Genomic DNA, 26,372 nt, shown 5'->3' with positions numbered 1-26,372 from the left:
GAATTAGCTGATTGGCCCGTAAACGTGGGCAAAACCCCTTGTTGCCTAAGATTCTTGCTAATCCTTGCCATTGGTCAAATGGAGAGAAAAGTGGTCTGGGAATCAGGAGACCGGGTTCTAGACCTGTTCTGCCTTTAATTGGCTAACATGGGTGAAGACTACACTTTGCTGCACCCCTTCTCGCCTCCGTAAGTGTTGCCCTCCCTGCCTCAGTGGTACATGACTGGCATAAACCATTAGCACTATAATCATTCCTCTACCCAAGTCCATGATCCCAGGTCTGAAGCTACCACACTACCATCTGCAAGTGGTGCTTACTTTCATCACTAATAATAACAATAATAATAACAGTGATATCTGTTAAGCAACTTTTCTGTGCCAAGCACTGTGCTCAACACTAGGGTAGATACAGTACAAATAGATCAGACCACCCTAACTAACCGCTTGAACGCTACGTATTCCCACATTCCCACTATAATCAATGCCTTCGCACAGGTTTCTTGGTTCTGGAGACGTGTGTCTGAGGCTCACCTTGTCAGTGACCTTGGGCAAGTCACTTCACTTCTCTATGCCTGTTACCACATCTGTAAAATGGGGATGGAGACTGTGAGCCCCATGTGGGGCAGGGACTGTATGCAACCCAATTTGCTTGTATTCACCCCAGTGCAGTGCCTGGCACATAGTAAGCACTTTACAAATACTGCAATTATATTATTATCATCATCAAGCCTGAGCCTCTGTCATCATCAAGATTCCATCCCCTCCGTGTTAAAAATATCTGTTTCCACTTCCAATAGGTTGTTTGGTTTCTACAAGGGAATCCTTCCACCCATATTGGCCGAAACACCCAAAAGAGCCGTGAAGGTAAGGCATTTCAAGACTTTCATTTGGAGAAAAAAAAAAAAAAAATGAGTGGGCCCAAAAGTAAAATACCTGATGTTCTGTTGCCAGAGGTGGGCCCCACGCTATCTGATAGGGATTCCTGGTGTGATTCATATGGGAGCAGGGTGGCAACGGGGGCGAGGAGAGGTGGGATGCACAACACAAACTCACCCACCCCACAAACACCCAGGATCGGCTGTGCCACAAGCACTCCGTCCACACGTCAGCCAGATCACAGAGCCAGAAGAGGAAAGACTGGTGTGCCGTGGCACGGAGAGACTCTGTGGCCATGGCACGATGCAGCAGCAGCAGCTTTCTTGACACTTTTCGGGAGCACACTGTTTTGCCAGAGCTTCAGAAACCAGCTTGAGAAGGGAGGCGAGCAGGACAAAAGTAAGAGCTATTGTTCCTCTGTGTCCTGAAAGCTAAATAATAAGAAGATGAAGAAGAATAACATTAGTTAAGTACTTACTATGTGTCAAGCACTGTCCTAAGTGCCGAAGTAGATATACTTAATTAAGTTGGCCACAGTCCCACATGAGGCTCACAGTCTAAGTAGGAAGGAAAACCGGTATTTAATCCCCATTTGACAGATTAGGGAATTGAGGCACAGAGAAGTTAAGTGACTTGCCCTTGGTCACCCAGTGAGCAAGTGACAGAGCTGAGATTAGAACCTAGATCCTCTGGCTTCCAGACCCATGCTCTTTCCACTAGGCCATGCTGCTTCTCATCTCTCATGCCCTGCTGGGGCAAGAGGAGAGAATTGTGCTGTAGGTTTTTGATCCCTCTAAAAAGTTTTGTCCCCACACAAGGCCTTGAAGCTACTACTTAGAGAAGCAGCATGGCTCAGTGGAAAGAGCATGGATTTGGGAGTCAGAGGTCATGGGATCTAATCCCAACTGAGCCACTTGTCAGCTCTGTGACTTTGAGCAAGTCACTTAACTTCTCTGTGCCTCAGTTACCTCATCTGTAAAATGGGGATTATGACTATGAGCCCCACGTGGGACAACCTGATAACCTTGTATCCTCCCCAGCTCTTAGAACAGTGCTTTGCACGTAGTAAGCGCTTAACAAAATACCGTCATTATTACTACTAGCACGTTGATCAATCCCAACCTTGCTCGATTTAGGATCCCAAACTTTTACCAGTCTGGAGAAACCAAAAGCCTTTTCTCCAATGGGCTCGTGGAGCATCAGATCATCAGTCAATCTGTGGAATTCATTGAGTGCTTACTGTGAGGAGAGCACTGTGTGAAGTTCTTGGAAGAGAACAATAGATTCAGTGGTAATGATCCCTGCTGTCAAGTTTACCATCTTGTGAGAAGGCAGACATTAAAATAAAGGTAGGGGAAAGCTTGAGTATAAGCTTACATAAGAAGTGCTACCTAAAGAAATGCACAGGTGACTCAGGAGGGAGGGAGAATAAGCAGAGGAGTTTACAGAGGAATCAGGGAAGGCTTCCTGGAGAAGATAGGATTTTAGTATGGCTTTGAAGATGGGGAGAGTGGTGGTCTGTCTGGTATGAAATGGGAGGGATTTCCCAGTAGGTGGGAGGGCATGAGCAAGAAGTCACTGGTTAAACAGACAAGATCAAGGCACAGTAAGTAGGTGTTTGAGGAGTGAAGTGTGCAGGCGGGGTTGAAGTGGGAGAGGAACCACGATAGGAGAGGGAATCAAAGTGCAAAGGCGAATCAAGTTGAATTCGTGAATATAGGCAAAGCACAGAAGTCACAAAACAACTTGAAGCCTTTTTTTTTCCCATTACGATTATTCCCTTTGGCTGTGACTAGCATAGTTATTATTATTATTATATTGGTTAAGGGCTTATTTTATGCCAAGCACTGTACTAAGCACTGGGGTCAATATAAAAGAATCAGGTTGGACACAGCCCCTGTCTCATATAGGGCTCACAGTTTCTAAGGATGAGAACTGGTATCGAATCCCCATTTTACAGAGGGGAAAATTGAGGTTTGGAGAACCTGAGACTTACCCAACGCCACACAACAGATAAGTGGTGGATTCAGGATTAGAACCCTCCCATCCCACTCTCCCCATTTCAAAGCCATACTAAAATCCTATCTTCTCCAGGAAGGCTCCTCTGACTCTTAGGCCCATGCTCTTTCCCCTAGACTATGCTGCTTCTTAATCCTGCATCATTTTTTCCCTCCACAAACTTTAGCTAGTTTCCTCCCTGGTCACCTTTCCTCCAAATGCTAGATCCTGGTCCTTAAAAAAATTGCCTGCCCCATTACCATGATTTTCACCATTCACCCCAAAACTGTGGAGGTTTAGGTAATGGGTGTTGGGTCTTCATATGGGCCGGAACATGGAAATCTGGGAGGCCCTCAAGGAGAGGAAGGAAATTGATTTTGTGGTTTTCTCTCCTTCCTCTTCCTGAAAGGGCATAATAACCACAACTGCTGCTTCCATGGGTCACCATGAAACTTGGGGAGCTTGGTCTCCCCCCGATTCCTGGCGGAATACCGGATTTTTTTCATTTCCCCCATTGTTGGGCTATTTTGAGTCCTCTATTTTCAAGCAATTATTCACTAACCTTCCTTGAGGGACTGAGGGAGGATTTTTTGCCCCCATTTATCATTTGATAGAGAATTTGAGATTATAAACGTATGTGACTCACCGAGGCTCCACAGCAAATGGGGGGCAGAGGCAAAATTTGAACTCGGGTCTTCTGAAATCATCTTGAGTCCTCAGTGTCTGGGTTCCACGGCTCCTTGGGATGTTGATACCGTGGATGCAACCGGTCAAAGAAAAATACACAAACACTTGCACGTGAGCACATGACCACATTGCTCCGTCACAATGTTTGCACTCCAGAACGGGTTGTGAAGCTCCCAGCAATGCCCATCCCTGATCCAAATATTCCGCCACATTAGTACAGTCTTTGTGATGTCTTTTTAGAGCTGTGGGAAGTTCACAGTTACAATCTGGGTATCAGTGAAGGGCTGGAAAATGGACATAAAAAGGCTGACTTGAATTATGAGACTGCTTCACTGGTAAAAGATCACCAAAATAAACAAGGCAGAGTTCCTGTTCAAAAGAAAAGTCACTTTATGCCTGCACAGAGCAATATATTCATTCTGCAGGAGCAGTTTGCACATGTAAACCAAATCATTTTTCCTTCCTATTAAATGTGGCAGACAATTTCAACTTGAAAGGTAGGAAAACTTATCAGAGATGAGCACAGTTTGCAAAAACGCAGAAAGGTTGAGTTTTACAAACATGAGTGACTTTGTACTTGCAGAAAAGATACGATCAGTGCCAGGACAATGGTTAACAGATGAACTTTTGGGCAACTGTATTTTGGGCCTGAGTCCCAGGCGTCTTGTTACCTTAAAGTTATTAGGCATATGGTAAGTCCTTTAGCTTTCTAAGCATAACTTGGATTTCAGTTTATCTTTGCCAGATGGACAGTACTGGTTTGTAAATTCAGTACATGAAAATATTCCCTTTATAGGCATTTATTCTAACATTTGTTAGAGACCGTGATCACCTGATTGGAACAATTTTAGAAAATCATAAACTGCTTCATTCTATGGTCACAAAAAGGTTCTTTTGGTTGGGGGAAGAATCAGACCCTGTGGAATGATCGACTTGCTTTTATATTTTCCTTTAGACTAGAATTTCAGGTATATTACTAATAGAGTATAAAATAGAGGCAAAATTAAGCTCTGTCAGTCTTAATTTTTGTAAATATATGCTTGCAGCCTTTTTAAAGTAAAAAATTGATAAAAAAATGAAGCAACGCCAGACAACATGGCCCTCTCATCTAACAAGTCTGAAAGGTTATTGAACTGGTTTAGCTCGATTTAACCCTCGTGTTCGAGAATAAGAAGTAGCTGGAATAGCAATAAGAGGTTGATAAGGCAGCATTGTTTAGAGAGGAATTAAAATCATATATCACCGGTCAGTTCTCAGAAGCCTCCTTTCTTTCACTCAAAGTTGAGTAGGTGAAGTTCATATCTGATCTCTAAAGTAGAGGATGAGAGGGTTTTTTGATGCTTATTTAGCCACTGGGAAAAACAGCTGAGCTCACATTATGATGAAAACTCTTATTTTAGTCTTAATGAAAACCATTTGATGCTATTGTTAGTTTTGGGGGGGAAGCGGGGGCTTTTAGATTTGAATGCAGAATGCCACAGGCCAGAATCCTTCCTGGGGAAGAAATTGAATTGGAGAATTTTGTAACCAGAAGAACGTATTGCCTTTTAAAATGGGTGATAATCAATGCCCTTCTGCCTTTGAATTTAACATATTTTTAACAGGCAGTTTGTTTATGGTTCCTTGGCAATTGTGATCCCATGGAGATTCTTCTAAGCAGTGAAAGTAGTCTAAGGGGTCTCAAGGCAGATACAGTTCTTTTGGCAGCCCAGAAAAATGTAGTGAGAAACTGCAGCACAAGACAGGTTGATTTCCAAGGGAGGAGAAAAGCTTGCTTTTAAGATCCAGGAATTTTACGACATTTTACTCCTGAATAATGGCTCCTAACACTTTGGCCGAGTATGCATTTTCACTGAAGCGTTAAGGACCCTTGGTGAGCATTATTTTAGAGGCCTTGTCCAGTCACCAGCCCCTTTCCTGAAAAGGCTGAGGAGCCGTGTGGCCTAGTGGAAAAGGGCACAGGCCTAGAAGTCAGAGGACTGGGTTCTAATCCCAGATCTGCCAGCTACCTGCTGTGTGACCTTGGACAAGTCACTTAACTTCTCTGGGCCTCAGTTTCCTCATCCGTAAAATGGGGATTCAAAACCTATTCTCCCTCCTAAGTTAGACTGTGAGCCCCATGAGGGACAGGGACTATGTCCAGCTTGATTAACTCATATCTACCCCAGCATTTAGAACAATACTTGACACATAGGAAGCACTTAACAAATAAAATAGTAATAGTAATAATAAATAATTATAATAATGATGATACATTTGGTCTCAAAACCCAGGGCTGAACACCAATTTCCTGGCCTCCAAAACTGTCAAATCCATCTTTGCTCAGTGTTAGGCAGCCCACCATTCTGCTTCAATCCCACCCTGCTCAAAACTAGGGTCTTCTGCCTAAGGTTGGACTAATGTTCAAGCTAAGACAGAGTGGGAGCAGGACCAGCCCCCCACCCCAACTACCCACAGGAAGGCTCCCTGCAATGCTTTTATCAAAAGCTCCGGAGGCCCGAACCAGTTCTCTGTTTAGAAAACCAATACCCCCACTTAATTCCTTGAGTGACCGTCCCAAAGGTTCATTTGTTTGCTGCCATGTGGACAAGGCCAATACGTTCTCAGAGCTCTTGGGGTAACCAAGACCGACTCCCACTTGCTTGCTGAAAGGAAGGAAAGGAGTATGTTTTCCTCATTTTCCAAAACTTTATCTATGATCACTGGGACCTGTGCTGTGGATACACACCTTTCTATTCATGCCTCTATTCTCCATCTACACCCACTCCCTCAGAGAAATCATTCACTCCCATGGCTTCCACTACCATATTTACATGGGTGGTTCCCAAATCTACCTCTCCAGCCCTGACCGCTCTCCTTCTCCTAGTCTTGCATTTCCTCCTGCCTTCAGGACATCTCTACTTGGATGTCCTGCTGACATCTCAAGCTAAACAGGTCCAAAACAGAACTCCTAATCTTCCCAAACCCTGACTTTCCCATTGCTGAGGACAACACCGCTAGCCTTCCTGTCTCACAAGTCTGTAACCTCGCTACTATCCTAGACATCTTTCTCATTCAATCCACATATGCAGTCTGTTACGAAATCCTGTCGGTTCTACTTTCACAGCATCTCTAGAATCCCCACCCTTTCCTCTCCATCCAAACCGCTCCCATGCTGTACTTGGGAGTCCATACTTCACTCTGCCGCCCAGATCATTTTTCCGAAAAACTTTTCAGTTCATATCTTCCCACTCCTCAAGAACCTCCAGGGGTTACCCATCCACCTCCACATCAAAGAGAAACTCCTAACGACTGCCTTTAAAGCAATCGGCTTGCCCTCTCCTTCTTTACCTTATTGATATCCTACTACACTCTGGTCTGCACACTTTGCTCCTCTAATGCCATCTTCCTCACTGTACCCCCATTTCATCTAACTCACCGCCATCCACTTGCCCACATTCTCCCTCTGGTCTGCAACTTCCTCCCCCTTCATATATGACAGACCATCATTCTCCCCACTTTCAAAGCCTTACTGAAATCGCATCTCCTCCAAGGGGCCTTCTCTGCTCCTTTCCCCACTCCCTCTCCTTTCTGCATCACCTCTGCATTTGGATCTGTAGCCTTGAAGCCCTTGATATTCATCTCACCCTCCACCCCACAGCACTTATGTACATACCCATAATTTATTTTAATGTCTGTCTCCCTCTCAAGACTTAGGCTCCTTGTGAGCAAGGAACATTTCTACCATTTCTGTTGTACTGTCCCAAGCATTAAGTACAATGTTCTGCACAGGAAGTGCTAAATAAATTTATCAATTGGTCTCAATAAAAATAATAATAATTGTTTTTTTAAGCACTTACTATATGCCAGACGTTGTATAAAGCCCTGCGGCGGTTACAAGTAAATTGGGTTGAGTTACAAATTGGGAAAGCAGCGTCGCTTAGTGGAAAGAGCACAGACTTGGGAGTCAGAGGATGTGGCTTCTAATCCTGGTTCTGCCACTTGTCTGCTGTGTGACTTAGGGCAAGCCACTTAAATTCTCTCTGCCTCAGTTACCTCATCTGTAAAATGGGGATTAAACTGGGAACCCCAAGTGGGACAACCTGATTACCTTGTATCTGCCCCAAAGCACAGAACAGTGCTAGACACATAGTAAGTGCTTAACAAATTCCATAATTATTACTAGCCGGAGTAAGTTCAAGATAATCCATTCAGGCACTGACTCTGCCCCTCCGAGGTATCACAATCTTGGGTAGGGCTGCTTTTTACTTTCCACTGGCAATTTATCATCATCAACTTCAACTTCAGTTTCGGGGGTTAGAGGGCCACCTGTCTGTGATCACTTTGAGAAAGCAGCATAGTCTAGCTGATAGAGCATGAGCCTAGGAATCAGAAAGACCTGGGTTCTAATCCCAACTCCACCACTTGTCTGCTGCGTGACCTTGTTCAAGTCACATAACTTCTCTTTGCCTCAGTTACCTCATCTGTAAAATGGGGAATACCACTATGAGCCCCATGTGTGACAGAGACTGTGCCCAAACTGATTATCTTGTATCTACCCCAGCTCTTATTACAGCTCTTATTAATAATCTCTTATTACCTTATTTAGGTAGCAGATACCTAAAAAAGAAAGAATAGGTAACAATCACTCTCCACTGGGGATAGTTTGGAAGCTGGGATGCCTGAAAGAAAGGATTGACCTGAAGACCTCTGGAAGCTCCTTCCAGACCTTGGATTCTGAAGTTTGCCGACCCTTATCTTCCCTTAACACTTAGGGAGACCTCAGTGAATTGCTTGCACTCCTCCAATCAACACTGGAGGGAAATATAGAGCAATACAAAGTCCAGTCAAGGCAGAGAAGTGGATGTCTCTTACGAGTGGCTTAGAAAATATAGCATTCCTAAGGAAAGCAGTTCACAGAGAAGACCTAGAAGGCCAAAAATTGGAAGTCCGTAAGCCTATAATTTTGAACCACTGCCATTAAACGAAGTCTACTGATGTCTGGGGAAACTGAAAATGGTCATGGTAAATGGAAGCTATATGGTTCGTTTACTGCTCTAGAGGATTCCATCAACTATTTTGCAGGCTATTACAGCAGCAGTTGAAAATGCAAATAGTAGAGAAGGATCCAATAGCTACTAGCAAAAACCAGATCAAACTGTGTACCCAGGGCAGATTTTATATGGAAGTCCATATTCACTTTAAAAAAGTATTTATTCATAGCATGCCTAAGGCATGTGGCATATAGTTAAAGAGCAAACTAAAGGGTTTACTGAAATGAAATGAAATCTTTCACGTCTCTGTGTTTTGTTTTTGTTTTGTAGTTTTTCACCTTTGAGCAGTACAAGAAATTGCTTGGATATATGTCACTGCCCCCAGGATTTGTAAGTGAAAATAATTATTGAACATGAGTGTGATTTTATAGAACAAGAACTGGAACCCAAACCCTTCTGATTTCCAAAAATTAAAAAAAATCAAAAGCTACAAAGTGCCATTATTCAGCGTTCATTTTACTTGCTGAAAGCTGGCTTCCCGATAGCTCACAATGTGGTCATTTTTTGGCTCTGAGAATCAACTTGTGATCCTAATAGCCCTTGTGGAAAGGCCATGGGAGTTGTTTCGATAATGCGCAGTACACAGAGAATTTTTAAAGGAGGCTTTTAAAAATCAAAGCATTTTTATGCATTCAAATGACATACATCTCTATTGTGCAAAGAGCCGTATGTTTAAAGATTCAGGCCCCTTTTCCAGATTTTGCTTAACCTGTCAAAGCAATGGGATTTTGAACTTGGGTTTTGTTATCAGAAGCCAGCTGAAGCATCTTATGTAGGAAAGTCAACGACAGTTCAGATAGGAAGTGTGATAAGGGACACTTGGTTTCATCTGTTTTCTGTCAGGCGGAAAGTGGGCACCAGTGAAACGTGCACCCAAGAGAACATCTCAACACCCCCACCTACAGATACTCAGTTTGCATTTGCCCCTGAATCTAATCACCTACCCTGGTCAGTTGAAATTTTATGATCCTACTGGAGTTTTTGCAAAAAAGCGGGAAAGACCTTCTGATCTTTACTAACACCACCACAGAGGAACAGCTTGGGAAGCGGCTGATGGCACAGCAGTGCTCCTGATGATGAGGTCTGACAGGGATATTCTGCCTTAGGGCCACAGACTGGGCCTGCTTCCCCTGCCAACCAAGTTGCAGCGTTTTGAGGAAACGGGAATGGGGTAAGAGAGTGTGGATGGTTCAGTGCAAACCATCACCACTGCTGCAAACACTATTCAAATGCATATCCTGCTGGCGATGGCATAGCCCTCTCCCTCCCTCTCCTCCTAATTCCAACCCTAAAATTCTCTGAGGCACAAAGAGCCTCAGTCTGGTTCACTGATAAGGATGGCAAAGCAGGGGTGAGCAGGAGCCTTCTGGGTGAATGAGCCATTGTAATTAGTGACGCAGTGCTCATTGAAGGCCTAAGTGCCGGGAAAGAGGCGAGCTATGTTCCCAGGTGCCCAGGATAAGAGGGATTGCTTTTCAGTCATCCTCCCTCATGGATGCACTCTCCCCATCACCAGTCTCATCTGTGAACACAGAGGACAACTAGTTGTAGGTAATCCAGCATGATCTAGTGGCAAGAGCATGGGTTTAGGAGTCAGAGGTCATGGGCTCTAATCCTGGGTCCATCCCTTGTCTGCTGTATGACCTTGGGCGAGTCACTTGACTTCTCTGCACCTCAATTACCTCATCTGTAAAATGGGATTAAGATGATGAGCCCCACCATCATCTGTCCCACCTGATCACCTTGTATCAATACATTCATTTGGTGTTTTCAACGGTGCTTGGCACATAAGAAGCACTCAAATACCATAATTATTATTATTATAATCCATCAGTTTTTTTATTGCACTCCTACTAAGTACAATATGGGGACCTCAAAGGACAAACAAGATAGGGCCCTTCAGGGGCTTGTGATCTAAGCTGGAGGCAGGACAACTACCCATTCGCCGGCGCACAAAACTAAGGGACAGGAGTGCTGAAGTGCGAAAGCATGTAAAGAATGTATCAAGCCACCACTCTTGAGAGAAATTGTGAATGGATTAAAAATCACTGTTTCTTGGGAAGAGTCCCTACTTGGGGCAGCAAAGAAGCCAAGAATCTCTTCCCTCAGCCACTTTCTGTCCTGACCAGAAATGGAGAAAACACAACCTCAGAGAGTGTGAATAGCAAGCCATTAGCCAGTGAATCCACCTGGCAGGCGGCAGTAGGAAGTCCCTGCCTGCAGCCCACAAAAATGTTGAGAACCCTCCTCCGAGGCCTTGTCCTCATCCGTGAGGGTTTCAGCAAGGGAAACGCTTGGCTGAGGGCACGGTTATGGCCTTGAGAAGTAGTGTGGTCCAGTGGATAGAGCGCGGGCCTGGGAGTCAGAAGGCCCTGGATTCTAATCCCAGCTCTGTCACTTGTCTGCTGAGTGAGCTGGGACGAGTCACTTCACTTCTCTGTGCCTCAGTTCCCTCATCTGCAAATTGGGGATTAACGCTGTGAGCCTCATTTGGGACAGGGACTGTATCCAAACTGATTAGCTCGTGTGTACCCCAGAGCTTAGTACAGTGCCTAGCACAGAGTAAGTGCTTAAATACTATTTTTAAAAAAAGGGTCAGCTGGCACAGTGCTCTGGGCAGCCTCTGGTCACGGTAGCCTCGCTGGGTCATTGAGTCTGTTTCAGTCCTCTAGACTGTAAGTTCACAGTAGGCAGGGAGTGTGTCTGTTATATTGTTACACTGTACTCTCCCAAGCGCAGAGTACAGCGCCGTTCGCACAGTAAGAACTCAGTAAATATAACCGATTGATTGGTTTCAAAGACCATAAGCTCGTCTCTAAGATTGTAAGCTCGTTATAGGCAGGGAACATGCCTGCTAATTCTGTTGCATTGTACTCTACCAAGTGTTTAGTACGGTGTATGTAGTAAGCGCTCAGTAATTACCACTGATTGATTTCAAGTCATCCCTCTCACTGTGAGCTTGCAGCTGGCTCCATTTCCGTGCTGGATCATCATGAATAGCCAGTAATTAGGGACGAGTCCCATCATTCCTCTCCAGAAACCCTCCTCCCTCCCCCCCCCCCCCAATTCCATGATTTATATAAATCAAAACATTGGAACAGCAATTAAAAGTATTTATCTGGGATCTCACATCCAGAGCCCAGAAAACCAGGAACGTAACCTAACCCGCTGGTATCTGATCAATAGTCCCGAGCACTCGTTATGACAGTGACTGTAGCTGAATCTCGGGGAAGAACACAAAAGTGAATTACTTGGAAGATTGCATTTAGTGAGTAACAAAATCCTCAACATCTGGATTTTAGCTTTCTTGGTCAGATGAGTTTGGGATTGGAATTTTTTTTTTTTTTTCAGTTTTGGCTCCCAGGATGGAAGGTTAAGATAAATGAAGTCAAGATTTTCTCGCTTTACCCTACAAGGCCCTGTTTACAATTTCCCCTGCAGAGGGGGGCCTTGGAGGAGGAGATGGAACCCTTCTTTGTCACTGTGAAGCCCCCAGAAACTGGAACATTTAGGGCTACTTTTCTAGGACCATTCAGCTGGATTAATCTGGGAGCAATTTCTAGAACGTTTCACCCACTATTCAAACCTTGTATTAGTCTAAAACCTTTTTCGGTCAATCAATCAGTTAATCATTGGTATTTATTGAACACTTAACTATGTGCCGAGCACTGTACTAAGTGCTCGGGAGAGTACAAGACAACAAAATTAGCGGACACATTCTCTACTGTTAATGATCTTACAGACTAGAGGGGGAGACTGGCATTAATATGAATGAAGAAGTAATGTATAATATACAATTTAAAGACACGTCCATAGGTGCTCTGGGTTTGGAACTGGGGCAAATATCGGAAGTCCAAAGGTCACAGATCCAAGGGCATAGAGGATGCAGAAGGAAGAGAGAGCTGGGGAAAAGAGGGCTTAATCGGGAAGAAGATATAACCTTCTTCCTTTTAAGCCAGTTCTGCACTGTCCTTCCTTCTGCGTCTATTAACTCTGGGAGAGAAGCTGACTACTCCCGATTCTATTTGCTAAAACAATTCATCCAGAATAGTGAGGAAGAACAGTGGAACAAAAATAATTTCTATTTTCCTAACTCTCTAAATATTATGAGTATTTACAAATATATATGTAAATTCTCTGCATATTTTATCAGGCATTTGCCATTTGGATTTTGAGGGATTTTTTTTCTTACTGACGGTCCAGCTCCTTGAGCTCTTTTCCTCAATCAGTCATATTTATTGAGTGCTTACTGTGTGCAGAGCACTCTACTATGCTCTTGGGAGACAACAATATAACAGAGTTGGTTTATGACTGACAAGTAACTGTTTCAAACGGTTTGCCATCTCAAACTCCAGTTCATTCGATTGTGAGGACACATTTAGTGTACATCTAAATAGACACCTACAGTGTCTATTTATTCTTTATATTATATGAATTTATTTATGGTATTTCTATTAATGTCTGTTTCCCTCTCTAGATCTTGAGCTTGTTGTGGGCAGGGAATATGCCTATTTATTGTTATATTGTATTCATTCATTCAATTGTATTTATTGAGCACTTACTGTGTGCAAAGCACTGTACTGCACTTGGGAGAGTACAGTATAACAACAAACAGACACATTCCTGCTCACAACGAGCTCACAGTCTAGAGGGAGCGCACAGTCAAGAGGTACTCTCCCAAGCGCTTAGTACAGTGCTTTGCCTACAGTAAGCGCTCAGTAAATATGTTTGAATGAATCTTGAATCAGCGATGCAGACTTTCTCTTAAATACAAATATCTTCTTAGTAGGCGCTGGGCATTTTATTTTGAATTTTTCAAATGTGGTTTGTGGCTTCTGTAATTGCTTCTTCAGAAACTGTCAGCATCTAATTCTGGAGCCGAGCAGTTTGGTAACGGTATCCCAGCCACGCACGTGGGTCTCTGCGTTCTCCTCAAAACATCCAGCTCGATGGTTTAATGGCTGGCGGGGCTTGAACCGGGGGTGGATGGGAACAAGTTGTTTAGTGTTGATGGGTCTCGTTTTTTCCAGGTTTTCGCAATTGCTGGACTAGGATCAGGACTGACAGAAGCCATTGTGGTTAACCCTTTTGAGCTTGTCAAAGTTGGCCTGCAGGCCAATCGGAGCACATTTGCCCAGGTAACTACCTATTTTCGTACGGTTGGGAAGAACTCTGAAAAGTTATCCACACCTGGGAAACCATCGAGCCAGCCCTCCCCACTTGTCAATCCTCCAGTGAATGGTTTCAGGGGGACAAGCGAGGATAGAGTTAACCAAAATACTGTAAGATTCAGTGGACAAATCGGTACTAATACATTTTGACTTTGAACACCAAAATGTAATTTCTCAAGACTTTTCAGAACAAGTTTCAGAACCTGGCAAAATTGCTGTGATCTAGTTGATGAACCATGACAAAGATTAATCAGTCGATGGTATTTCTATGTGTAGAGCACTGTGCTAAGTGCCTGGAAAAGTACAGGTACAATAGAGTTGGTAGATGTGATCCATGCCTTCAAGAATTTACAATCTAGTCGGGGAGACAGACATTACAGATAAGGAAAACAGCCCTGGGTGGAGTATCAAAGCGCTCAAGGGGACCACACTCCACGCCATAGATGAAACAGAGGGTGGGGAAATGAAGGCTTAGTGAGGGAAGGCCTCTTAGAGGAGATGAGATTTTAAGAGGGCTTGGAAGCTGGGGAGAATGGTGCTCTGCTGGATATGAAGGGGGAGGGAATTCCAGACCAGAGGACGGATTTGGGCAAGGGGTCAGTAGTGAGACGGACTAGACCGTGGTACAGCGAGTAGGTTGACGCTACAGGAGTGAAGGGTGCAGACCGGGTCGTAGTAGGAGACTAGCGAGGTAAGGTAGGAAGGGGAGAGTTCACCGTGTGCCTTAAAGCCAGTGGTAAGGAGTTTCTTTCCATTTGATCATTCGGTTATGCTTATTTGAAAAGTTAGAGATATATATCCTGTAGACTTCCCCACAAGAAGAATGGCAGTCTGAAAGGTCACAGTACCTGCACATTTGCGCAGAGCGAGTTCATGATGTTTTATCGCTGCTCACCACTTCACCGCCTCCTTCTCATCTCTCTGCCGCTGACCACTTGTTCATGTCCTCCCTTCTGCGTGGATGTTCCTTCCTCTTCACATCCAACAGACCGCTACTCTCTCCACTTTCAAAACCCTACAATTAAACTGATCGATCAGTGGTATTTATTGAGCGCTACCTGTGGGCAAAGCACTTTACTAAGTATTTGGGAAGATATAATACAACAGAATTGATAGATAAGACTCCTTCCCGCAATGAACTTGCAGTTTAGAGGGAAATCATGTGTCTTCCAGTTGACCTTCCCCGATTAATCTCTCATCACCCCACCCTCTTTCCCCCACAACTCCCACTTCAACACTGCTGGGTCATTTGGGTACTCCCTCCCTCCCCTCTAGCTCTTATGTAAATATCTTTAGTTCACCTGTTCCCCCCAGCTGTAATTTATTTTATCTGTCTCCCATACTAGATTGTAAGCACCTTGAGGGCGGGAATCACGTCTGACTTTCCTGTACCCTTTCAAGCACTTAGTACAGTGCTCTGCAGAGAGTAAGTGCTCACTCTTACTAGTGATTGAAGGACTAGCGTCTCCATGTGACCTTTGAGTTACATTAACCAACCCCATTTGAAGCAGGGGCCAGTTAACGCTGCGGTTTAAAACACTCTGGTACTCAGCATAAATGGACTGTGGATGTTTTTGATGCCCCCAGAATGGGAAAATAGCCTTTTCCCCCCAAGTCTTTTTTGGTTCCTGGGTAATGTATTGCAATAACCATGGCTTATCTCCCTCCTTCACATTCTAAATTTCCTGTGTACCAGTCAAATTCCCTAATTCTTGACACACACACCCCCCCCCCAATTCCAGAGCCAGAACCTTGGCCTGCATCTTCAAATTTGTCGTGAATAGAGAAAACCGGTCTCTAATTCAAATATTCTTGACCTTCTGTGGGGAGAAAAGTAATCCCAGCTTTGTCATGCTCGGGTTTGGTTCAGTGGGTGTGAAAACACATTCAGATAAAATCGGAATAGACCAAATCTTCTCCCGTCCTTCACACTGAACCTAAGCAAAGTGGTGTTTGGGTTTGGGGTTTTCTTTGGCTTTAGACTATGCTTGTCCGGGGACTTCAGTTGACGGCATATTATTGCTAGGCAGTGGCAATTCAGAAGCCAAATGTCCCCATTGGTCTTGTGATTTTGATGTTTGTCAATTCACCAGGAATCATACTCCCCTTTGGGGATTGTAGGCCAAGATGGCATTTCTTTGGTATCATTCCCACTAGCCAAGAAAAATCAGAACCTGAAGGCAACAGTGCAAACTTGTAAGAATTATTTTCTAATTTTCTCTCCGCTTGAAAGTTCATCTAAGCAGGGTTTTCTTTTTATTTATCTGGCAAAGCAGTTGTGCTTTCTTGAAGTCGGTCGAAGTTGTGCTTCGACACGAAATTCTCCTTCACTATGTTATCAATGCCACTAGGCAGTATGGCCTAGTGGAAAGAGGACGGGCCTGGAGTCAGAGGACCTGGGTTCTAATTTCGGTTTTGCCACTTGTCTACCACTTGGGCAAGTCAAAGGCTTTTTAGAGTCAGAAGACGAGTCCACAGTGTTACAGAGATGATGGCTATTCACAAGTAGACACCAGAAATGGAAAAATAACCACTGATTGGATCTGTTGATGATGATGATGGCATCCGTACGTGAGTACTGTGTAATAAGCATTGTGCTAAACTCTCAAGTAGAGACAAGATAATCAGATTAGACACAGTTCCCTGCCCACCTGGGGCTCACAGTTTAAAAGGAAGGGCTACCGTTATTTTATGCCCATTTTATAAATAAGGAAGCTGAAACACAGAGAGGCTAAGAGATTTGCTCAAGGTTAAACAGCAGGCAAGTGTCAGAGGCAGGACTATAACTTGGGTCTCTTGACTCCCAGTTCCATGTACTTTTTCATCTCTCAGGAATGATTAGCTGTTCAAGACTCCTCATTCTAGAGATGAGATTATGAATTTATGTAGATTGATTTTATCCTGTGATGGTGGCACAGCTACTGACCCCTCTCTCTTCACTAATGCCCAAGCCATCACAACATTTGTCTCTTCCTACCTTACCTCTGTTTCCCAGGGACTCCAAATTCCACTTGCAAAATCCAAATCTTTTTGGAGAATTATGAGAAGCAAAGCAAGCTAGTGGATAGAGCATGGGCCTGGGAGTCAGAGCGACCCAGATTCTAATCCCACTCTGCCACTTGTCTGCTGGATGACCATGGACATCTCTTTGCCTCGGTTATCTCATCTGTAAAATGGGGATTAAGGCAGTGAGCCTCACGTTGGGACATGGACTGTGTCTAACCAGATTATCTTGGATCTATCCCAGCATTTAGTACAGTGCCTGGCACATAGTAAATGCTTAAAAAATACCAGAAAAGAACTGTGGAAACAGAAGGGAGCACTAAATGTTAATCCAGGCTCCATAGTTGGGCCAATTCTGTTAGATGTATTTTTCAGTAGTTAGTTCAGTTACTGGCACAGAGTAAGTGCTTAACAAATACCATCATCATCATCAGCTGACCAAACCCAACCCTGCTCCCTTCCTCACACCTCCACATTGGCAGGGAGACCCTGAGGGCCCTACTACCTATCTACTTACTCTCTACTCACTCTCTACTCCCCCTTCCCTGCTGCTACAATATGGGTGGGAAAAGACACCCCCTTGGCCTTTCATATGGCCAGCTATCCCCTTATATCAGCCATCTTGGTTAAGAGTTCTGATGATAATTTATTTGGGGATGGAAAAGGCAAGCTGGGATAACCTGAGAGTGTGAGTGTTGTCATGGAACTGAGTGTGTGTGTGTGTTTGGGTTCGGGTGTCGGAGTGGGTGGGGCTGAGGGACTGACGTAAGGGACTCTCTGTCCCCATCCACACTCCCCAACCAAATGTTATTGAAGTCAGAGCCGTAGAAATGATTGAAAGAAAATCTGATTTCTTTCTTGATCTTGATTCTGAAATGTGAAAATTGGATTGTCATCTATTTTCTCCCATTTTCTCACCATCGTTTGAATTTTATTCCAAAATAAAGGAAACGAATGAGTATGCTGCAAGACCTCAGTGGTATTTATTGAGCACCTATTGTGTGCAGAGCACTGTACTAAGTGCTTGGGAGAGTACAGTACAGCAGAATTGGTAGACATGTTCCCTGCCCACAGCGAGTTTACACTCCAGAGGGGGAGACAGACATTAATACAATGCAGCATTTTCATCCAGGCAGACTTCTCCGTTGGACGAAGAGGGCTCCACTGGTTTACCTTTCTGCCATGTGACAAAAACGAATTCACGACACACATTGTTTCGGGTCTCCCACAGTCCGAGCGTGCCTTGTCTCTAGACTCCCGGCCATGTGCCCCTGTGCCATGTTGTCACCCCTGTTCCAAGCTGTCTCTTGACATGTTAGGGACATGGCCCAGATCTGCGTTGTGTCTGCCAGAGGATGGACTACTGGCATTCTCCCCTGGCAGGGGGCCACCCCTGTGCAGAACCCTGCCACAGCTGTGTACCCTAGAAGAAGGCCTGAGGCCCAGTGCCTCAGGCTGGGATCTAAAAGGGGGAGCTGTGCCACCATCCCAAGGGTGAGCAAGGGGAGGAGGGGAGAATCTATGCCAGCGGAGAGGGGAATGGCAGCCGACGCCCAGTGCAGCCTCCGCCCCTTCGGCCGAGGCCCATGTGAGAGTCAAGACCGTGCCTGGATCCGGATTGGAAATTTAATATGAAAATCGGATTGAAACTCAATATCAGCAGCGAGCCAGCCTCGGCTCCCACCTCATCCCGCCACGCGGGGTTGGACGGCTAGGGAACCATTTGGCCACGCCGCTGATAGCTCAGCGTTTTGTTTGGAAATGAAAGCCCAGTAATCAAATAAGTTTAGTAAAATCCTTAGTGTTTACAAAATCTAGTCAAAATGGTTTTAAATTTGCCTAGCTAAGCAGTCCTGTGGAAGTCATGTTTTGCCTTTCTAATGGATTATTTGCTTACATGTGGGTGACGATGTGTCCTAGCATGGAGCAGGGATTAGGGACTTTCCCGTATTCTTTGTCAAAGACTCATAATCGCCATGGTGATAAGGGGGGGAGTGTATCGAACGCACGTATGGCACGGATGTGATGATTCTCTAGAAGGAACCAGCACATGAGTTGCAAGCCAACTGGGCCCGCCTGCCACTTCTGTGCAATCAGTAGCCCCCACTTTCTTTACTTCCAGCTGGTTGGCACTGGGTCTTCAAAGAAAGGGGTAAAATGCCTTTAAGCAACAATGAGTGAGGTGTGTCCCCAGTAGTCAAAGCCAACAGAAGGAGTGAGCACATTCACCCTTAAACATCGATGTGGGGATTGACCTGTGTGGATTGAACTCCGAGAGGGGACTGTCCAGCACAGGGCCAAGGTTCAGTGACGTTTGATTCTGCAGCCTCGAGCCTGCACAGTTCTCTTTTCCCTAGAAGGTGTGAACTGATGAGGGAGGAGCCTTTTTACTCAGATGCCCTGGTCACCAGGAAGGGGAGAGATGAGTGAAGCAGCGTGGCCTAATGGAAAGAGGACAGGCCTGGGAGCCAGAGGACATGGGTCCATCATCCCTGCTGTGTGACCTTGGGCAAATCATTTAATTTCTCTGTGCCTCAGTTTCCTCATTTGTGAAATGGAGATTCAATACCTGTTCTCCCTCTCCTCTAGACTGTGAGCCCCTCGTGGGACGGGTAATGTGGCTGACTTGATCAACTCGTACCTACCGCAGCGATTAAGTACAGTGCTTGACAGATAGTAAGCGCTTATCAAATGTAGTTATCATCATTATCATCTTACAACTTTAGGGATCCATCTGGGGGTTCTCTCCTTGTCATTCTATTTTTTTTAAAGTATTTGTTACCTCTTCGTGGAAAGAGCACAGGTTTAGCAGTCAGAAGACGTGGGTTCTAATCCCGACTCCGCCATTTGTCAGCTGTGTGACTCTGAGCACATCACCTAACTTCTCTGAGCCTCAGTTACCTCATCTGTAAAATGGGGATTAAGACCGTGAGCCCCACGTGGGACAACCTGATTACCTTGTACCTACCCCAGCGCTTAGAACAGTGTTTGGCACATAGTAAGCACTTAACAAATACCATTATTATTATTGTTATTATTACCTCCTGATGAAGAGAACTGAGAAACTGTGAGTGGTTCAGGAATTATTTGCCACTGAGGAGGGCATCCAGTGACGTTCTGGCCTATGGCCGCAGATCGCACGTGATTTTCAGTGAAAACCCCAAAGATCAATACAGCAGATGTGAATGTCTCAGTCAACCATGGGATATAAACTGGATGAGGGAGAAGGTGGGTCCTGGTGCTGAGGAGGGCACTCTCTGAGGTTTGCTTCGCCGCGCGGAAGTATTCTTTCCCACTGCCCAAGCCCCTAGAAGCAGCGGCAAGAGCACGGGCTTGGGAGTCAGAGGATGTGGGTTCTAATCCCGGCTCCTCCACTTGTCTGCTGTGTGACTTTGGGCAAATCACTTCACTTCTCTGTGCCTCAGTTACCTCATCTGTAAAATGGGGATAAAGACTGTGAGCCCCACCTGTTTACCTGGTATTTACCCAAGCACTTAGAAGAGTGTTTGGCACACAGTAAGCACTTAAAAAAAAAAACCATTATTATCATTATTAGATGTGTGCTCTTGGCCGTGGGATCCAGACAAGAGATTGTGCGTAGCTCAACTGAGTCCCTCACCACTACTGACAGACAGCTCACACTACTGCATGGCTTAGTGGAAAGAGCACGGGCTTGGGTGTCTGAGGTCGTGGGTTCTAATCCCAGCTCTGCCACTTGTCAGCTGTGTGAATTTGGGCACGTCACTTTGCTTCTCTGTGCCTCAGTTACCTCATCTGTAAAATGGGGATTCATTCTGTGAGCCCCACCGGGGACAACCTGATTACCTTGTATCTCCCCCAGTGCTTAGAATAGTGCTTGGCACAGAGTAAGTGCTTAACAAATATTATTATCATTACTACCGATTCCTGGGAATTGACAGATGGACCCTGCTGGCTTGCTGCCTCAGTAATATTTCCTTAAAGAGGATCACCACCCCTCCACAATAGGTACGACTAGAGGCCATGTGAAGGCCTTCTTAAAAAGGGCACTGGCCCTGTCATCTTTGAGAAGGGCACTAATGCAGTAACCTTTAAAAATAGTGATGCAGAGGTCATCTTTGAGAGGAGGGGCTAAGGTGGATGCCATCTTTAGAAGGTCCCACACAGCCACTTCCACGAGGCAACAACGTGCCTCACATAATGAAGTTGAGGTTGGTCTGGCAAGAGGGCAGCAGGGAGGAGAGGCAGGCTTGGGTGAAGGGTGGAGGCATTTCTTCCCAGCCCCCCAGCACTTTTGTATATAGGTGTATTTATTTATGTCTGTCTCCCCCTCTAGACTGAAAGTTCGTTGTGGGGAATTGTTATATTGTACTCTCCCAAGCTCAAAGTACAGTGTCGTGCGCACAGTAAGCACACAGTAAATACGACCGACTCACTAATCACAAAAGCAAAATGACCATTTAGAGACGGGTTGGATGGTCAAAAATCTCCTGGATCCCTGTCTCCATCTGCCTCAGCCCCTGATAGAGCAGCCCTGATTCGGAAAGCAAGGCAGCGGTTCTCCAGGGGTCTGACAAAGAGTAATAGGTCCCTCGGGGCTATAGGCACCATGTTGAATATCAAATAAATCATTAAGATTGTGATTCAATGACAGAATTCCATAGGGGACTGGGAGTGAACTGTAACCTTCTGAGCACTTTCTCTTTAAAGTGCAGGTTCTCCTATTGATTTAAGACACTATCGCATGTGGTTTCTGATGATTTATAAGAGAAAAAAACTTTCCCTTGAGGTTAATGTTATTTGTTCTACTTAATCTAAGTAATCCCTTTGAATGAAGAGATGAGTTTGAGCGTAGAATTGTAGCTGCTTCAGGAGTTTATTAAACAAGTATTAGCAAGAACTGTAGGAATTTGCGGTTCAGACAGGCTCACATCACATTAATTAGGTGACCATGAATGCAGGTTGGTTACAGGACTCTTCAGAGCTTGATCTGTGCTCTAGGAAATTAAACCCTTATTGCACATTTGCTCCCACGAAAATGATCACAACCAAGCTCCACGAAGGTCTCCTTAACTGGAACTGGCTCTCAGCAAAGCAAGACTGTAAACTCACTGTGGGCAGGAGACATGTCTACCAGCTCCGTTGCATTGTGCTCTCCCAAGTGCTTACTGTTATCACTGTTTCTATCGACTATTTCTGTGTGCAATGCAGACAGAAAGTGCTCAGTAAAACAGTGTTTGATTGGGAGTAACATAGGATGGGATTTCATTCAGTTCACTAAAAGCAAAATCTTGCCCATCTTCCCTCTGTTGATTGCCGGAAAAGAAACTCAGAGAGATTCCCCTGTCTCTCCGACTGGATGACCTCATCATCACACTAGCCAAAGTTTCACGACGGAGGTTGGTGGATTCAGTCAATCAATCAATCAATCAATCATATTTATTGAGCGCTTACTGTTTGTAGAACACCGAACTCAGCTACACTGGGCATTGTTCACAGGAACCCAGCGGCATAGGAGCTGCTGAATAGGAGATGATGATCTGAGCAGGGGTGGAAGAAGGCAGAAAGGAGCCCATGTGCTTGGAAAACTAATGAACTGCAATTTGTTTTCAAAAATTTTGCCCTGACAGCTTTCTTAGGTCAATATGTTTGTTTACATGTCAAAACCAGTTATAGATATTAGGTGATATTTGTTCCCGCGTATCTCCACTGGAGATAACTTTCCTTTTTTTTTTTTCACCAACAAACTCCTGGGAACTGTCACTCTGACTTTAATTGTGGTCTGTAAAAGAATCTCCTCTTCACAAGAACATGCTCAGGTAAAACAATTTCTGACACCTCTGTCTCAAAGGGAAGTTCTGACAAGTTCTTTTGCCTCCTTTGCGTAATCGTCAAGCTGACCAAGTCCCCTCTGAACTGTAAGCTCGTCCTCTAGACTGTAAGTTCATTGTGGGCAGGGAATGTGTCTGTTTATTGTTATATTGTACTCTCCCAACTGCTTAGTACAGTGCTCTGCATGCAGTAAGCATTCAGTAAATTCAATTGAATCATCTCAATATCTCTTCACAGCAGCCATCCACTCTGGCCTACGCCCGCCATATCATTAAAACAGAAGGAATGGGACTCCAAGGATTGAACAAAGGTCTCACAGCAACCCTCGGCCGTCACGGCGTTTTCAACATGGTTTATTTTGGATTCTACTTCAACGTCAAAAATATCATTCCTGCCAATAAGGTAAGTGTTCAATAGGATAAAATCCTGAAAAAAAAAGAGAGCAAGCTTTTAGTATTTGATAATATCTTTGGGATGTGGCCCTCCTGAAGTTCACATCACAGGCTAATCCTGTTCAGTCAATGAAGGATGACACTAAATCGTTTCTTCCTTACACTCGCCGAAATTTCATTCCAGTTTGGCACAGCTATGCAGAAGTCATCCTAGGAAAAAGCCGTCCTGTAAAAGGTGGATACCTCATCCAAGAGAATAGAAGAGGAAAGTCCTCAGGGAGTGACAGGTCGGGTGCAAACAGGAAATCAGGAGGGCCAAGGAGGGGTATGAGGAGTGCCTTACAAGAGATGCCAAAGCTAATAATAAAAGGTTCTTCAAATATATCATAAACAGGAAGCTGGCTAGGGAATCACTGAGGCACTGATGATAGTTGTGTCAAAGGAGTTCTCAGTGAAGGAGAGGAGATAGCAGAACAACTAAAAGGATTCTATAGCTCGGCCTTTAATAAGGCAGATCTTAAGGAGGTTCCCATTCCTATTTTTTTCCCATCAAAGGCACTGGATTTTTATCAGATTGATAAACTGGATGGTAACAAATCATGAGTACTGGGTAGTATCCATCCAAGTGATTTGAAAGAACTCAGAAGGGATCACTGGTAAAATGGTGTTAGGTCTCATTACAAATGAACACTGAACCAGCGGATTGGTAGATTGCCTAATTATAACCACTTCAGTAGGGACCTGGGAATTAGAAATCACTGAATCTCTGTTCTAATACTAAGAAACTGATAAGAGCTATAATAGGATTTAGGGTCGGTGTGCCTTTAGGCAAACGTAACGTCCTTTGAAAAAGGCAGTATGGTTATTGCAAGAGAAAGCCATGTCACGCTGATCTGCTGGGGCTCTTCAAAGAGGTCAGTAAGCTTATGGACAGAGACGAACCAACGGGCATAATGTATTTAGATCTTCAATGTTTTTAACCTTTTTAATATCACATCTCTTCCAAGAGGCTTTCCCCTACTTCCCCTACACCATCTCCCTTCTGTGTTGCCCTCGCCCTTGGATTTCTACCTTTTATTCATCCCACCCTCAGCCCCAAAGCACTTATGTACATATACGTAATCTATTTTAATGTCTCTCCCTCGAGACTGTAAGCTTCTTATGGGCAGGGAACATGTCTACCAAATCTATTTTACTGCACTCTCCCAAGCGCATAGTACAGTGTACTTCTCACAGTAAGTGCTCGATAAATACAAAGGATCGACTGATTCATAAAGTAATAGCAAGGGTATTTATTGAGCATACACTATACTGCACTATACTAAAGACTTGGTAAAGTACAACAGAAAAACAAGACATGTTCCTTGCCCACAAGGAGCTTACACTTTAATAAAGTTCCCACACCAAAGCTTTCTACAAACCTGAACATTGTTATCATTCTCTTGGGAAATGATATCATGGCTAGAAAACTGACTAAAAGAGAGATAACAAAGAGTATGAATAAACAGCCACTTTAAAAGAGGGAGAAGTGAAAATTAGTGAAGTCCGATCAAGATCAGTGCTAAGACCAAATTTATTTGACATTTTCATAAATGATCTGGAAGAGGGTGTGTGTAGGAAAATCTCCAAGTGAGTGAATAACTGGAGATTCACATTTATTGAACACCTCCTGAATGCAAAGTGCTATACTAAGCACTGTTCAAAATGCAAAACAAGGATGATAATTAAGACCTTGGCCCTAGTTTCTCTGCAGGCCACAGACTAAGAGAAATAGGAGGATAGTATGGCGATGGGCAAACAAGGGAAAATTAAAATGATAAAAACAAAATGCTAAAAGGAAACAAGGATACAATAAAAGAAATTAAAGTAGGAGCAGTTTTCATGTTCATTATTTTCACCCAACATCCCAAGCAAGTCACAACCATCTGAACTTTCTAAATGTCTCCAAGTTAAGCTGTCTCTTGCTTCTTCCTGCACCAGGTGAAGAAACTGAGACACAGAAAATAATAATAATAATAATAATTGCAGTATTTGTTAAGCACTTACTATGTTCCAGGCACTGAATTGGGACTGGCTTCTAGAGGATTGTAGAAACTGGAACTGAAAAGCACTGAACTAAGCTGTTCAGTGCTTATTCAGTGAATGAGCAGATTGGACAAAATCTCTGTCCCACATGGGGCTCCGAGTCTAAGAGGGAGGGAGACAAGGTATTTTATTCCCATTTTACAGATGAGGTAACTGAGGAACAGAGAAATGAAGTGACTTGCCCAAGGTCACCCAGCTGGTACGTAGCAGAGCTAGGATTAGAACCCAGGTCCTTTGACTCCCAGGCCCATGCTCTTTCCATTAGGCTATGCTGCACACAAAATCAAAACAAAAGACCTAGTTTTGCCTTTATATATCAAACCTAAGATATGCCTATATCGTCAGTACTTAAGACAGTTTTCAGTGGTGCGTCTTAAGGAGGGCATGTAAAAGCTGGAGCACATAGTACAGTGTTCTGCACACTGTAAGCGTTCAATAAATAAGATTGACTGGTTCGAGAAGGAACAAGGAAGGTAAATCAAGAGGGTCAAGGAGTTAGAGCAGCTTCTGAGGAGGATGGAACTAGAAAATTCAGAGCTAGAAAAATGAAGGGTGAGCAAGGACTTGATTGAAGTGTGGAGGATGTGGCCAGAACAAGAACTGTTGTTCACCATAATTTTGCTTGGTTTGTTTTGAACCTACCACCTTCAACTTCAGAGGTACCCCCAACCTGTTCTTGCCACACCATTCTGGGAGCATTTTTGAATTTCCAGGGCAGGTTCAAAAGCAACAGAAGGGAACACTTCTGTGCCCAGTGGGAAGTACGTATGTGGATCTTTTTTTTTTTTCCCGCAGAAACTTGAAGAGGCAGAAAATATCCGTCGGTTCGAAAAGAGTTGGAATCATTTCAAAGATTAGGTGTGTAACCAACTAGGTCGATTCCTAGAAGGAAAAGCTGAGGATATTAATGGGAAAAAGTAAAAAAATTAAAAAGCTTAAGAGCTGTTTAGGTAGATTGGGGAATGCTAGCCTTATGATGTGTTATTAGAGGAAATAGAAGATAAATACCATTGACTGATTGATTGACAGCTGGAAAAAACAACCACTACTCTATTACTACTCTAGTACAGTGCTCTGCACACATTAAGCACTCAATAAATACGGCTGAATTAATTCCTCCTGTTGCCACTGTCATTGTCAAACTCCTGAGCTGGGTGGACTATTGATCTGACCCAGGATAGAATCAGTCACGATCTTGAATTCTAAATATCTCCTCTGTGTAAAGCTTTAATACGTAGATTTCCTCTTTCCCCAGCTCTTCTTTACCCTTCCCATCCCCTAATGCACTGCGCTCTAATTCCCATCAACCCTCCCTG

At 44.2% G+C, this 26,372-nt stretch overlaps 1 protein-coding gene and 1 long non-coding RNA gene across 4 annotated transcripts in view; one reads left to right on the top strand and one right to left on the bottom strand.

Moving 5' to 3' along the window:
- Positions 1–26,372, top strand: part of SLC25A21 (solute carrier family 25 member 21) — a 338,712-nt gene that overhangs the window by 284,028 nt on the left and 28,312 nt on the right. For all 3 annotated transcript variants that reach the window (XM_029079168.2, XM_007662483.3, XM_029079171.2), the window contains 4 exons: positions 798–864; positions 8,865–8,924; positions 13,625–13,732; positions 22,817–22,981. In XM_029079168.2, coding sequence (XP_028935001.1) covers positions 798–864; positions 8,865–8,924; positions 13,625–13,732; positions 22,817–22,981 — 400 coding nt within the window. The remainder of the gene's footprint in view (positions 1–797; positions 865–8,864; positions 8,925–13,624; positions 13,733–22,816; positions 22,982–26,372) is intronic.
- Positions 1,181–3,650, bottom strand: LOC120638808. The gene is made up of 2 exons (XR_005660772.1): positions 3,521–3,650; positions 1,181–1,307 (listed from the first exon to the last, which is right to left on the bottom strand). It is a non-coding gene; the product is annotated as an uncharacterized LOC120638808 (long non-coding RNA).

Source organism: Ornithorhynchus anatinus, chromosome 14 (genome assembly GCF_004115215.2).
Source record: "Ornithorhynchus anatinus isolate Pmale09 chromosome 14, mOrnAna1.pri.v4, whole genome shotgun sequence".
Taxonomy (NCBI): domain Eukaryota; kingdom Metazoa; phylum Chordata; class Mammalia; order Monotremata; family Ornithorhynchidae; genus Ornithorhynchus; species Ornithorhynchus anatinus.
Note: the sequence above shows the minus strand (reverse complement) of the source record. Positions and strands in the feature narration are given on the sequence as shown.